At 43.9% G+C, this 12622-nt stretch overlaps 1 protein-coding gene across 1 annotated transcript in view; it reads right to left on the bottom strand.

The window, feature by feature from the left end:
* The window catches only part of LOC129711184 (A disintegrin and metalloproteinase with thrombospondin motifs 6-like), a 187662-nt gene that overhangs the window by 81320 nt on the left and 93720 nt on the right, over positions 1-12622 (bottom strand). The window contains exons 8-9 of the mRNA XM_055658645.1: positions 7375-7418; positions 65-170 (exon numbers count right to left, since the gene is read on the bottom strand). Of these exons, the coding sequence (XP_055514620.1) occupies positions 65-170; positions 7375-7418 (150 nt within the window). The remainder of the gene's footprint in view (positions 1-64; positions 171-7374; positions 7419-12622) is intronic.

Raw genomic sequence — 12622 nt, 5'->3', positions numbered from 1 at the left:
TATAAATTTGGCTTTAAGTTTAAGATAAAGAAGATATTACCTACGATAATAAAATGCCTCTTACTTGTGACCAATTTCATGAGCGATAGTAAATGATGTTGCCAGGCCTATATCCTCATTGATACTGCAACTCCTTTCTGGTTCACACATGCCACCCACAGGAGCTAGACCTGTAACAGGATTGTTTACTTAGCTCAGACAAATAAGGATGAAGTCAAACATTGGCATCAGCAAATCAGCCTTTCAATGGAAGCTGATGTTGAAAAGGTAAGCTATGTTAAGTACTTCATAATATTTGACACATAATCAAAAAAAAAAAAAAAAAAAAAGCCAGCTTGCTTATATTAAAATAAAAAATCTACGAAAAGTCACTTTACAATATTCTCGCTTACCAAGCAAAAATGTAAAGGCATAGAAACTTAATGATGATTAAAAAATGTAAAACAATTAAATGTCACAAAACTGACTTAGAAAATAAAGTCTATTATCATATTGTCCATCAGGTTAAGCAAGATGTGTGTGTTTTTCTGTATATTTATAACTGTTGGTTCAATTTGTTTGAAACCAGGATATATTCAAAGTTATTCGCTACATCAGTTTAGGCAGAACTAAAAGAGATAATGCTGTCCTATAACCTGCCATGTAAATTAGATTTAATGTAGTTGTATCTTTATTCCAAATAATGGTATGAATAGATAGTGTGTGATAAACTACATACTATTCGATAACCTTCAGTTCTCTTTAAGTAGGAAGAATCTAAAAAAAAAATCACCTCCTTCTTTGTCCTTCAGTAATAGCTACAAACTGTTAACAGGAGGCTTGAGTTCTGTTCCAGCATGAGTTACAAGGCAGAGAACATCTGGGTACCAAAAGGGAGTCTGAGAAAATAATCTCCAGATTGGCTCTTGGTACCTACTTAACCATATAACCATATAACAATTACGTACTTGTCCTCAGTGATTATCCTACTTTTCCAATTATTGCCTCGTCGAGACCACTTTGCATTTTGAAGAATTTCAAGGCCACCAAATGCAATTTGAAAACAAAATAATACCCACATCAACTGTATTCATCAGTTGTATGATGGTCTTGATTCAAAAAGATTAATCCTAATTTTTCTGGTTTCCCCCTCAACAGAAAGCATCAAAACATTTAAATCTTCTGCACTGCTCAACGATTAGATATTTATTACATTGCATGACACATCTCTTGCTGTATGACAGTACTATTAGGATTTGTAAAATTTTCAGAATATTGCAATGCATTCTTACAACAAGTCTTCAATCTGAAATATTAACCTTTTTTTTCTCTACAGATTCTGTCTGACCTATTATGCATTTCCAGCGATTTTGCCTTCTTGACTTTCAACAGAAATAGTATGATCCGCTCCTACAGTTTCAATAACCTAAAAGTTCTGACTGAACGGCCACTTAAAATGTAATTGAACCGGTTACATAAGAGCTGCAGAGCATACAGCAGATTTGTGACTGTGTATTCATGATGAGCGAGTCACTTGCTGATTCTCAAAAGCCATTTCACGTGTACAAGGCAGAAAATCGTGAGAATGTTGAAATTCACATGCTGAATGAGTGCACTTCTAAATATGCAAGAATCTTTATGGCACTGCATAAAGTATCCCCATGACAAATAACTGCACCATGGCATTGCAGGAAGATTTTCTTTTCTCAAAACCTACATCCACCATCGAGAAGAACAAGGTTAGCAGGCAGATGGAAACATCAGCACCTGTCATCATGAAATTCACAGATTATGCCAACCATTGAAGAAGGCAGGTCACCAATTAGAACTGGTATTAACATGATGAACTTCTCAGGCAAGCCCACATTCCATGGTGTTCATACAAAGTAAAAACTAAAATGGTTAAATAATTAAATCAATAAAACGAGCTTTATTGTTTCCTTAAATGAGTATCTCATCTTATTGTTTGTGACATTATATTACCATATGTTGAACATAATAAGAAAAGTTTAAAATACTAGGGCTGAAAGAATGTTCTGCACTGAAAAACAATTTAATCATTCTGTAATGTGGCAATAACTATTCCGTTATATGTGAAGCCTCTGATCCTGTTATTGAATTAGTATTGCACTTTCTCAAAAACACAATGGACTATCCAGGACCAAGATATACACAAAAAGCTGGACAGGCAGCGGGACAGGCAGCATCTTTGCAGAAAAGGAGTGGGTGACGTTTCGGGTCGAGACCCTTCTTCAGACTGGTTAAAGATAAGGGAAATTAAGAAATAGACGGTGATGTTGAGAGATAAAGAATAATGAAAGAAAGATATGCAAAAAAGTAATGATGATAAAGGAAACAGGCCATTGTAAACTGTTTGTAGGGTGAAAATTAGAAGCTAGTGCGATTTGGGTGGGGGAGGGATTGAGAGAGGGGGAATGCCGGGGTTACCTGAAGTGAGATAAATCAATATTCATACCACTGGGCTGTAAGCTGCCCAAGTGAAATATGAGATGCTGTTCCACCAATTTGCATTTAGCCTCACTCAATGGAGGAGACCTAGGACAGAAAAGTCTGTGGAGGAATGGGAAGGAGAATTAAAGTGTCCAGTAATTGGGGGATCGGGTAGGTTCAGGCCGGCTCAGCGAAGGTCAGTGTTGCAGGGCTAACTTTTTAGGTGCCGGAGCTGTCAAACAGCATCGTCATTTCAGGTTTTGCTTGAGGGGGCGGGCTAGTCTCCCAAGAGGGTCAAACAAGATTATAGCCTATCACTACATCCCAGTGTATAGCTGGTACAATAAAACATATAATACTTAATTTAATAATATGACAAAATATTGCACGGATGCAGCCACTAATTATCCTGAAATATAATTATCAAGCAAGTAAAGAAAAATACGGTAATTATGTATTTTAACAAAGGTGCCGGCCCGGTACCAACTCGCCCTGACTCTCCCGCAGCTCTGGGCCTTCACACACACACTCACTCACTCATCCACCCATTCACATACACGTACTCACTCACTCACTCACTCACTCACTCACTCACTCACTCACTCACTCACTCACTCACTCACCAACACCCACACTCACCCACCCACTCCCACCCACACACACACACTCACACAAACCCACACACCCACTCCCACTGACACATACCCACACACATCCACCCACATCTACTAACACACTCCCACCGACACACTCCCACCCACACACTTCCACCCATACCCACTCACACACACCCACCACCACTCACCAACACCCACCCACACCTACTCACACACTCCCACATCCACACACACACACCCACCCACACCCACACCCACAAATACCCACCCACATACCTACACACACCCACCCACACCCACTCCACAGACACTCCTTCAGCAGCGCTGCAGTTCTGCCACTGGCCGTATGCGCAACTCTGGCGCCTTTAAAGGGGGGGGGGGGCAGGATTAAAATGCCGTTTTCTCCTGCCTGTCCGAAATATATTTTCTCGTGGCTGCTAGCTGATGCTGAAAAATCGTTTCGACTTCCGTTCTCGGAAGTTTAAAAAAAAATCGCGGGACAATTTAATCGCTGGAGTAAAATAAAAAAGCGACTTCTAACGCTGTCAACGCCGACAACGGGACGGATCTCATGTAGGGGACAAAACATAAGGTAAGTCGTTTATTTTACATATAAACTTGCTTCTTAGGTTGACTTTAATCAAAATTTCCTTGGCGAAAATGTGATTTTGGCCCCATACGAACCGGTAGTGTTTTTCCTGCCGATATGGGGTTCAAATTCACTGCAACCGCAACGTTTCAATCGATCGCGTTCCACAAAAACCCACTCGCAAGATGATTTAAATGGCCATTAATTTACGGGAATTAAACATTAAATTCCTTCCATTTGGCCCATAAATTAATGACAATGAGATTTAAAAATCATGTTATATTGTGAATTCTTGTGTGAATGTTATTTGGGCACTTAGGCTATTTAAAAATGTTAATCTTTTCTTAAGAAATGGATAGAAGTTTAGATCTAGTAATTGAATTTTGTAATTAGCTACAATTAGGTAACTAACTAATATGCTTTAATTTCAGGTCATCCAAGTAAGATTGTTTCATATTTGTTTCAGAATGCTTCAATTTCAGTTCTATAATAACATATAATAATAGAAAAGGTTTAGAAGAATATGGGCCAAAAAGGCAGATGAGCATCTTGGTCAGCATAGGCAAGTTGGGCCGAAAGGCCTTGTTCCATGCTGTATGACTCTTTGACTCTATATCCAAGGGTTCCCTAAACTTTTAGGGACTTCCCTGTCTTTTACCCTTAAAGATAGGCAGATTCTGAACTCCTACTATCTTGTTTTTTAAACAACTCGCACCTATGAAATATTGTTTTCCCCCTGCCAACTGCTCTCAGGCTACAACCTTACCTCTATTTTGGGCAATATAATAATAATAATAAACTTTATTTCGGACTCAAGGTCCAGACAAGGGACAACATTACATAAAAATACAATGCATATAAAAACATCATAAAATACATGTAAAATCTTAGTATATCACTTAGTATATCATAAAGCATCATAAATTATATATTAAAAAAACACAATACATGAATTAAAATCCAGAATAAAAAAGAATGATCAATGTCCTACAACGAGACAGCGATACCATGTCTCCACAGCTGGGATTCGTAGCATGTAGTGCTACGACCTTATGTTTGACAAGGCCACAATAATTACATTTTAGAGTCATTTATACTGCAAATTAATTTATACATATGATTTCTTAGGATAGCTTCTAAATTACTGACTCCTGCAGCCACAAACATGTTATCAGCACTATACCATCTAAGTTTCCTTAGTAGTGTTCTCATGGCATCATTATAGTCCCCCTTTTGTCTCTGCAAACTTGTCTTTCCATAGTTTGACCACAGGTGCGCAGTATAAAGAGGTGTGCAATATGCTCTAAATAACGACATCCTCACCACATCTGTACACGCACCAAACTTACACAAGAGAATATTCGTCTGTACATACAGCATACGTCGTTGCCCATATATATTGAGGACCAAAGTATCTTTTGCCATGACCACCTTGTAGCTTACTAAACTAATATCACTGTATCCAAAGATACAGATATTTGTATCCTCCACAGTTCCTTCAATCATTTGCTCATTCTCATTCCCTGAGATAAGGTCAAGTGCAAGGACTCTACATCTTCAGAAAACCATTTACACTCACCATATGAATACATTTTATGAATTCCACATTATGCAAAACAAAAATGTATTAACTTATATATGTAATTTTTCAAATCTTCTAAAATAAAATGGAATATGAAATGAAACTCCATATAAAATGGACACATCCTGATTGTGAAGATTGGTATATATTAACAATCATCATGATATTAAAAGCATTGTTCATGGAATATTAAGTCTATCTGATGATTGATATAACTTCATGAACATAGATAAATAGAAAATAGGTGCAGGAGGTGACCATTCGGCCCTTCGAGCCAGCACCGCACGCTCGATGCCAAGTTTAATGTGTGGTTGATCTGGTCACCATGAAATCACAGATGCATTTTTATGAAGTCAATGAGAGAGGTGAAAATTCTTATGGAGATCCAGTCACAGGGTCTCTCCCCCTCATAGAAACATAGAAAATAGGTGTAGGAGTAGGCCATTCGGCCCTTCGAGCCTGCACCACCATTCAATATGATCATGGCTGATCATCCAACTCAGTATCCTGTACCTGCCTTCTCTCCATACCCCCTGATCCCTTTAGCCACAAGGGCCACATCTAACTCCCTCTTAAATTTAGCCAATGAACTGCCCTCAACTACCTTCTGTTGCAGAGAATTCCAGAGATTCACCACTCTCTGTGTGAAAAAAGTTTTCCTCATCTCGGTCCTAAAAGATTTCCCCCTTATCCTTAAACTGTGACCCCTTGTTCTGGACTTCCCCACATCGGGAACAATCTTCTTGCATCTAGCCTGTCCAACCACTTAAGTTTCTATAAGATCCTCCCTCAATCTTCTAAATTCTAGCGAGTACAAACCGAGTCTATCCAGTCTTTCTTCATATGAAAGTCCTGACATCCCAGGAATCAGTCTGGTGAACCTTCTCTGTACTTCCTCTATGGCAAGAATGTCCTTCCTCAGATTAGGAGACCAAAACTGTACGCAATACTCCAGGTGTGGTCTCACCAAGACCCTGTACAACTGCAGTAGAACCTCCCTGCTCCTATACTCAAATCCTTTTGCTATGAATGCTAACATACCATTCGCCTTCTTCACTGCCTGCTGCACCTGCATGCCTACTTTTAATGACTGGTGTACCATGACACCCAGGTCTCGTTGCATCTCCCCCTTTCCTAATCGGCCACCATTCAGATAATAGTCTACTTTCCTGTTTTTGCCACCAAAGTGGATAACCTCACATTTATCCACATTATACTACATCTGCCATGCATTTGCCCACTCACCCAGCCTATCCAAGTCACCTTGCAGCCTCCTAGCATCCTCCACACAGCTAACACTGCCCCCCAGCTTCGTGTCATCCGCAAATTTGGAGATGTTGCATTTAATTCCCTCGTCCAAATCATTAATATATATTGTTAATAGCTGGGGTCCCAGCACTGAGCCTTGCGGTACCCCACTAGTCACTACCTGCCATTGTGAAAAGGACCCGTTTACTCCTACTCTTTGCTTCCTGTCTGCCAGCTAGTTCTCTATCCACATCAATACTGAACCTCCAATACCGTGTGCTTTAAGTTTTTATACTAATCTCTTATGTGGGACCTTGTCGAAAGCCTTCTGAAAGTCCAGATATAACACATCCACTGGTTCTCCCTTATGCACTCTACTAGTTACATCCTCATCAAAATCTTTAAAGAAGATTTTGGATTTGCATAACATTTTTGACCACAATTACAATTTTGCTGAAGGGAGATCCTGCAGTCTGAATTCATGCAGTGCATACATGTTTGCAAACCCAAATGAGAGTGCTTTTCACCAATCTCGATCAGTTAACATTAATCTAACTGATGTTTAAGAAGGAACTGCAGATACTGGAAGATCGAAGATAGACAAAAATGCTGGAGGAACTCAACGGGTGAGGCAGCATCTATGGAACGAAGGAAATAGGCGACGTTTCGGGTTGAAACACTTCTTCAGTCTATTTCTTTTGCTCCATAGATGCGACCTCACCCGCTGAGTTTCTCCAGCATTTTTGTCTACCATTAATTTAACTGAAGTGTTTTTAAGATTGATGTTCTCTGTCACATCTCTTAAGGGTTTTATATAGCATCCTACCATAACAGTATTACTTTAAGGAAAATGGGAAGATTGTAAAACAAATAGATTTATGCCTAAATTAAATAGGATGGAATCTTACCTAGAGTTCCACATGGTTTGTTCTTATAGATGCAAATATCATACCTACAGAAAGAACAAGAGGTTAATAGATTTGCTTGAAGGCAGTGATTCTGAAAATCTTTGCTACAGTTTTCTGCGCTCTAGTTTAAAATACCTGTGGGCTTGTGCCTTCACAAAATGGTGATGTTAAGAGTACCTGGCTAAAGAAAAGTGTTACCTATTGCAATCTCCGTAGAGTTTTTGAGGGGTCCAAGGTTCTTCTCACAAGAGGGGAGGATTTAAGTGATGCTAGCCTGGACTTGCTAATGAGTTCCACATTTAACAAGCCCAGAGTTAATAAATAAAGAATCCAGACTGGACATGAGGAAAATCTCAACCTGGAGATCTGTGCTCTTTGATGCTAAAAGATAATATTGAGGCACACATAATTACATTCCTGGTAGAAGGCCCTTATGAATGCAGTACAAGGCCCTGAGAAACAAGGCCCTTATGAATGTCATCATTTACAGCTCATTGTTAAACTAAATTCTCCAAAACATGACCTCAACCACCAAGAAAGGCAATGGTAGTAGGTGCAGGTTAAATCCATGAGAACATACAGCAGTACCGCACAGGAACAGGCTTCTGGAAAGGTTCTGACTGTCTACCTTATCTATGCCCCTCCTAATTTTATATATTTCTCCCTCAGAGCTTCCCTCAATGTTCGGCATTCCAGAGAAAACAATCCTCATCCGCCCTGCCATTAATCCAAGTATAATTCCGTTAGTCTGAGTCTGAAGAAGGTGTCAAACCAAAATGTCACCGATCCTCGTTCTCCAGAGATGATGCCTGACCAGCTTAGTTACTCCCACACTTTGTGTCTTTGATCATTCAAGTAAACCTCCTCTGCACTCTTTCCAAAGTTTTCACATCATTCCTGCATTGGGGGAACCAGAACTGTATGCAATACCCCAAATGCAGTCTAACCAAAGTCCTACAATGCTGCATCATGTTTTCCTGACTCAAATACTCACTGCCCTGACCAATTAAGTGTAATATACCATATGCTTTCTTTACCTCAGTCTACTTTTGTTGCATTTTCAGGGAGTTTTGGACTTGGACCCCAAGATTCCTCTGTACATAATGCTGGAAAGGAACTTTTGCCATTAATTGTATATATTTCCCCTTCTGCAGCACTTCACACTTGCTTGGATTATTTGAATGTTCCTCTCAATGCTTCATTATGATTTCATTATGTTCTGTCTAAATTCTGAAAAACTCTATCCACCAGCATTTTCACAAGAAAATAGTCAATTTTGCAAAAAAGATCAAAGTGGTTCAAGATGATGGCTTTCTACCACCATTTCAAGGGCTATTAGCAATGGGCGATTAGTGCTGGCCTTGCTGGGGACACCTGCATTGTGAAAAACTAAAACTTATAACCTATAACCTATAATTTATGTTTAGGAAGGAACTGCAGATGCTGGAAAATCGAAGGTAGACAAAAATGCTGGAGAAATTCAACGGGTGAGGCAGCATCTAGATACCAAAAAATGCATATAATTTATGGTATTTTTGAAATAGAAATTTCTCCTGCTAAGTTCTACTGTTCTATTGTTTACATTACCTCTACGGATCATTGCAAATATATTCAAACGGAAAAACATATTTTCAAGCAAAGCTTTTGTAAATTTTAATCCTGGTATACCAATAACACTTTAAACATTTTAGTTCTTTACTTTTTTCCCCCATGAACACTCTTTCAAATGCTTTAATGTTATCACCCTTTTACAGCAAACTTTGGAAATAAAAATCCTGTTGTTAATTGGATACCACTTTCCGATGTCAGCACCCATACAATTAATTGAAAATCTCAAAGTTGCAATTCAAGTCCCGGTCCTCCAGAATATTGACTATTCTGTAAATCAGTGGACACTTGCAATTCAAACACATATAACCTATGGATTACTGTACTTTGATCCAGATATCCACTTAAATTAGAAAAGATGAGGCTTTTGAGTGGTGAAAAGTTGAGTATTGTGGCAAGGTACGAAACTTGATCACAGATATTCAACCAATAAGATTGAGTTAGGCTGCAACAAATTTAAGGATGTGAGTAGAAAGGAACGGTGAATATTTCCAACCACCCCTTCTGGCAATTAATATTAACATTTACAAGTGTAGGTTCCTATTATATGAACTGATGTAAAATTAAAAGACAGAATTGTGACCATTTTTGCCCACATCCCCAGACTACTGGCACAAATTCCCTCCTTTATCCTTGAACAGTCCTAACTTAGTTTTTAGTTTAGTTTTTGGCGGGTTGAGACGAGAGTCAATTTCCAAAATCTGTTTTATTAACAAAATGATTAAATCAACAGAGTAACACAACACAGCCAATACAAAAGTCAAACCACAACGATGGTCGAGAACGACTGAAGGGGCATCGCCCAGAAAGCGTGTGAACACCAACCCCTCCCCATAGTCATGCAACTGAAGCACCTGACCGCAGGGTTCAATTACTTGTGGGCACCAGCAGGTGCCACTAGAGGGCCACCCCCCAGAACCCGAGGTACGGAACCGAGCAGGGACCCGGATGAGACGACCGGAACGCGTTGTTCGCGAAAGCGGAGCGGGCGTAACACGAGGTGCCGGCAAAACAAGGCTGGGAGGACACGAGGACCGCGAAAGTGGAATGGGCATAACACGGGGGGCCAGTGAAACAAAACCTGGAGCGGGCGAAAACGCAACAGGCACCGTGGAGTTGGAAAGGGTACTCAGTACGGACAAAATGGCCAGCAGATGACCTCTACGTCACGATGCAGCAACGACCACCGGGCTTGTCCACATCCACGTGGGCGGACTTTAGACGGCCGACGGAGACGAATTCCTCCCACCAACCCACGTCCAACGTGAACGTGGCGAGCCATACACGAGCTCGGCCGAGGAAGCAGCCAAATCCTCTTTAGGCATAGTGCGGATGCCAAGGAGGACCCAGGTCAGTTGGTCCACCCAGTCCGGACCCGTAAGTCGAACCTTTCAACCAGCCCATTAGCTTGCGGGTGGTAGGCGGTCGTGTGGTGCAACCAAGGGCTGCGCCAGGGCCGACCACAAGGAAGAGGTGAACTGGGCACCTTGGTCCGTGGAGATGTCGGAGCACACCCCAAACCTGGCGATCCAGTGGGCCGCCATAGCCCGGGCACAGGCCTCGACGGAGGTATCCGAAAGTGGGATTGCCTCCGGCCACCGCGTAGAACGGTCGACGATGGTGAGCAGGTGCATGGCGCCGCAGGACTGTGGCAAGGGACCCACCAGGTCCACATGGACGTGCAGGAACCTTCGCTCGGGGACCACAAACTCCTGCACCGGCGGCCGTATGTGCCGCTGTATCTTGGAGTTCTGACACGGGATACAGGCGCGGGCCCAGGCAGCTACCTGCTTGCAGAGCCCGTGCTAGACGAACTTAGTTGCCAAGAGGGCAGACGTCGCACGTATGGGCCAGGTCATGAATAGCGTCGAAAACCCGCCGTCTCCAAATAACGGGGATGACCGGGCGGGCGTGCCCCCGTGGAGACGTCGCACAGGACCACGGTACTGGCCGAACCACAAGGCACTTCGGCTAGCCGAAGGCCAGTACTGGCGGTGTGGTAGGCATACCGGTATCTGCCCGTTGCGCTGCTGTTAGCTCGCAGTAGTCAACGCCGTGGTCGAGGGCCGAAATGGAGGGAATGGCGGGGTGGGACAAGGAGTCAGCAACGACGTTAAGCTTCCCAGCGACGATTTCAGTTATGAATTCCGAGACGTAGCCAAGGTGTCGCTGCTGCCGGGCGGACCACGGGTCAGCGATCTTAGCTAGGGCGAAAGTAAGGGGCTTGTGGTCTGTGAACGCGGTGAACGCGCGCCCCTTGAGGAAATCCCTGAAATGCCTGAAGGCCAGGTAGAGTGCGAAAAGCCTGTGGTCGAAAGCGCTGTAGTTGCATTCTGGGGCCCACATCTGTCGGCTAAAGAGCGAAAGCGGCTGCCAGCGGCAGTTAACGAGCTGCTCCAGAACCGCACCAACAGCAGCATCCGAGGCGTCGACGGTGAGCACGGTGGAGGCGGACGCCCGCGGATGCACCAGCATGGTGGCGTTAGCCAAAGCCGCCTTAGCACCCTCGAACGCTGCGTCCGTCTACACGAGGTCCTGCGGCTTACCCGCCAGGCACCGGAACAGGGGGGCGCATGATGACAGCAGCTGCCGCACGAAACGGTGATTAAAATTCACCATGCCAACGAACTCCTGTAGACCCTTCACGGTGAGCGGCCGGGCAAACTGGCGGATGGCCTCGACCTTCGCAGGGAGCAGGGTGGCGCCATGCGGGGTTATCCGGTGCCCCAAGGAGATGGAACGAAGGCCAAACTGGCACTTCGCGGGGTTAATGACCAGGCCGTGTTCATGGAGGCGTTGAAACAAAAGGCGGAGGTCGGTGATGTGCTCCGTCTGCGAGGCGCTGGCATCCAAATAAATGTCATCCAAATATATGAAAACGAAAGGCAGGCCTTGTCCGACCTGGTCCATGAGCCGCTGGAACACCTGTGTGGCATTCTTTAAGCCGAAAGACATCCAAAGCCATTCGAACAGGCCGAACGGGGTGAACGTGGCGGTTTTCGGAACGTCATCGGGATTTGGATGTAAACCCGGACAAGGTCCACCACGGTCTGCCGCGATTACCACGTTCAGACGACGGTAATCACCGCACGGTCTCCACCCACCAGATGCTTTGGGGACCATGTGCCTCGGGGAGGCCCACGGGCTGTCGGACCGCCGGACAATGCCCATGTTCTCCATGAGCTGGAATTCATCCCGGGCGATGAGCAGTTTATCCGGCGGGAGGGGATGCACTCGGGTATGCACTGGGGGGCCCTCAGTAGGGATGTGATGCACGACTCCATGTTCGGGGGCCGACCCGCTGAAACGGGGCGTAAGGAGCTCGGGAAAATTGGACGGTAAGGCGGTGTACGGGCCCTCGAGCTCAGCGACTGCGCTGGGCTGCGGGATGGGCGGGGGCAGGATCCGCGACACAGTGGAGCCGATGGCCGATCGCGGAGTTATGCTACCGCCCCGCAAATTGACGAGGAGGGAGAAAGCACGGAGAAAATTGGCCCCCAAGATGGGCTGGGTGACGTTCGCGACGATAAACGTCCACTTGTACGGGCGGGAGTCAAAAGTGAGCGTAAGGGTCCACGTACCGTACGTTCGGATGTCGCTTCCGACCACGGCCAAGAACGGGGCCCCGCTTACCAGCACG

This window comes from Leucoraja erinacea, chromosome 29, assembly GCF_028641065.1.
Source record: "Leucoraja erinacea ecotype New England chromosome 29, Leri_hhj_1, whole genome shotgun sequence".
In the NCBI taxonomy this organism is placed as follows: Eukaryota; Metazoa; Chordata; class Chondrichthyes; order Rajiformes; family Rajidae; genus Leucoraja; species Leucoraja erinaceus.
Note: the sequence above shows the minus strand (reverse complement) of the source record. Positions and strands in the feature narration are given on the sequence as shown.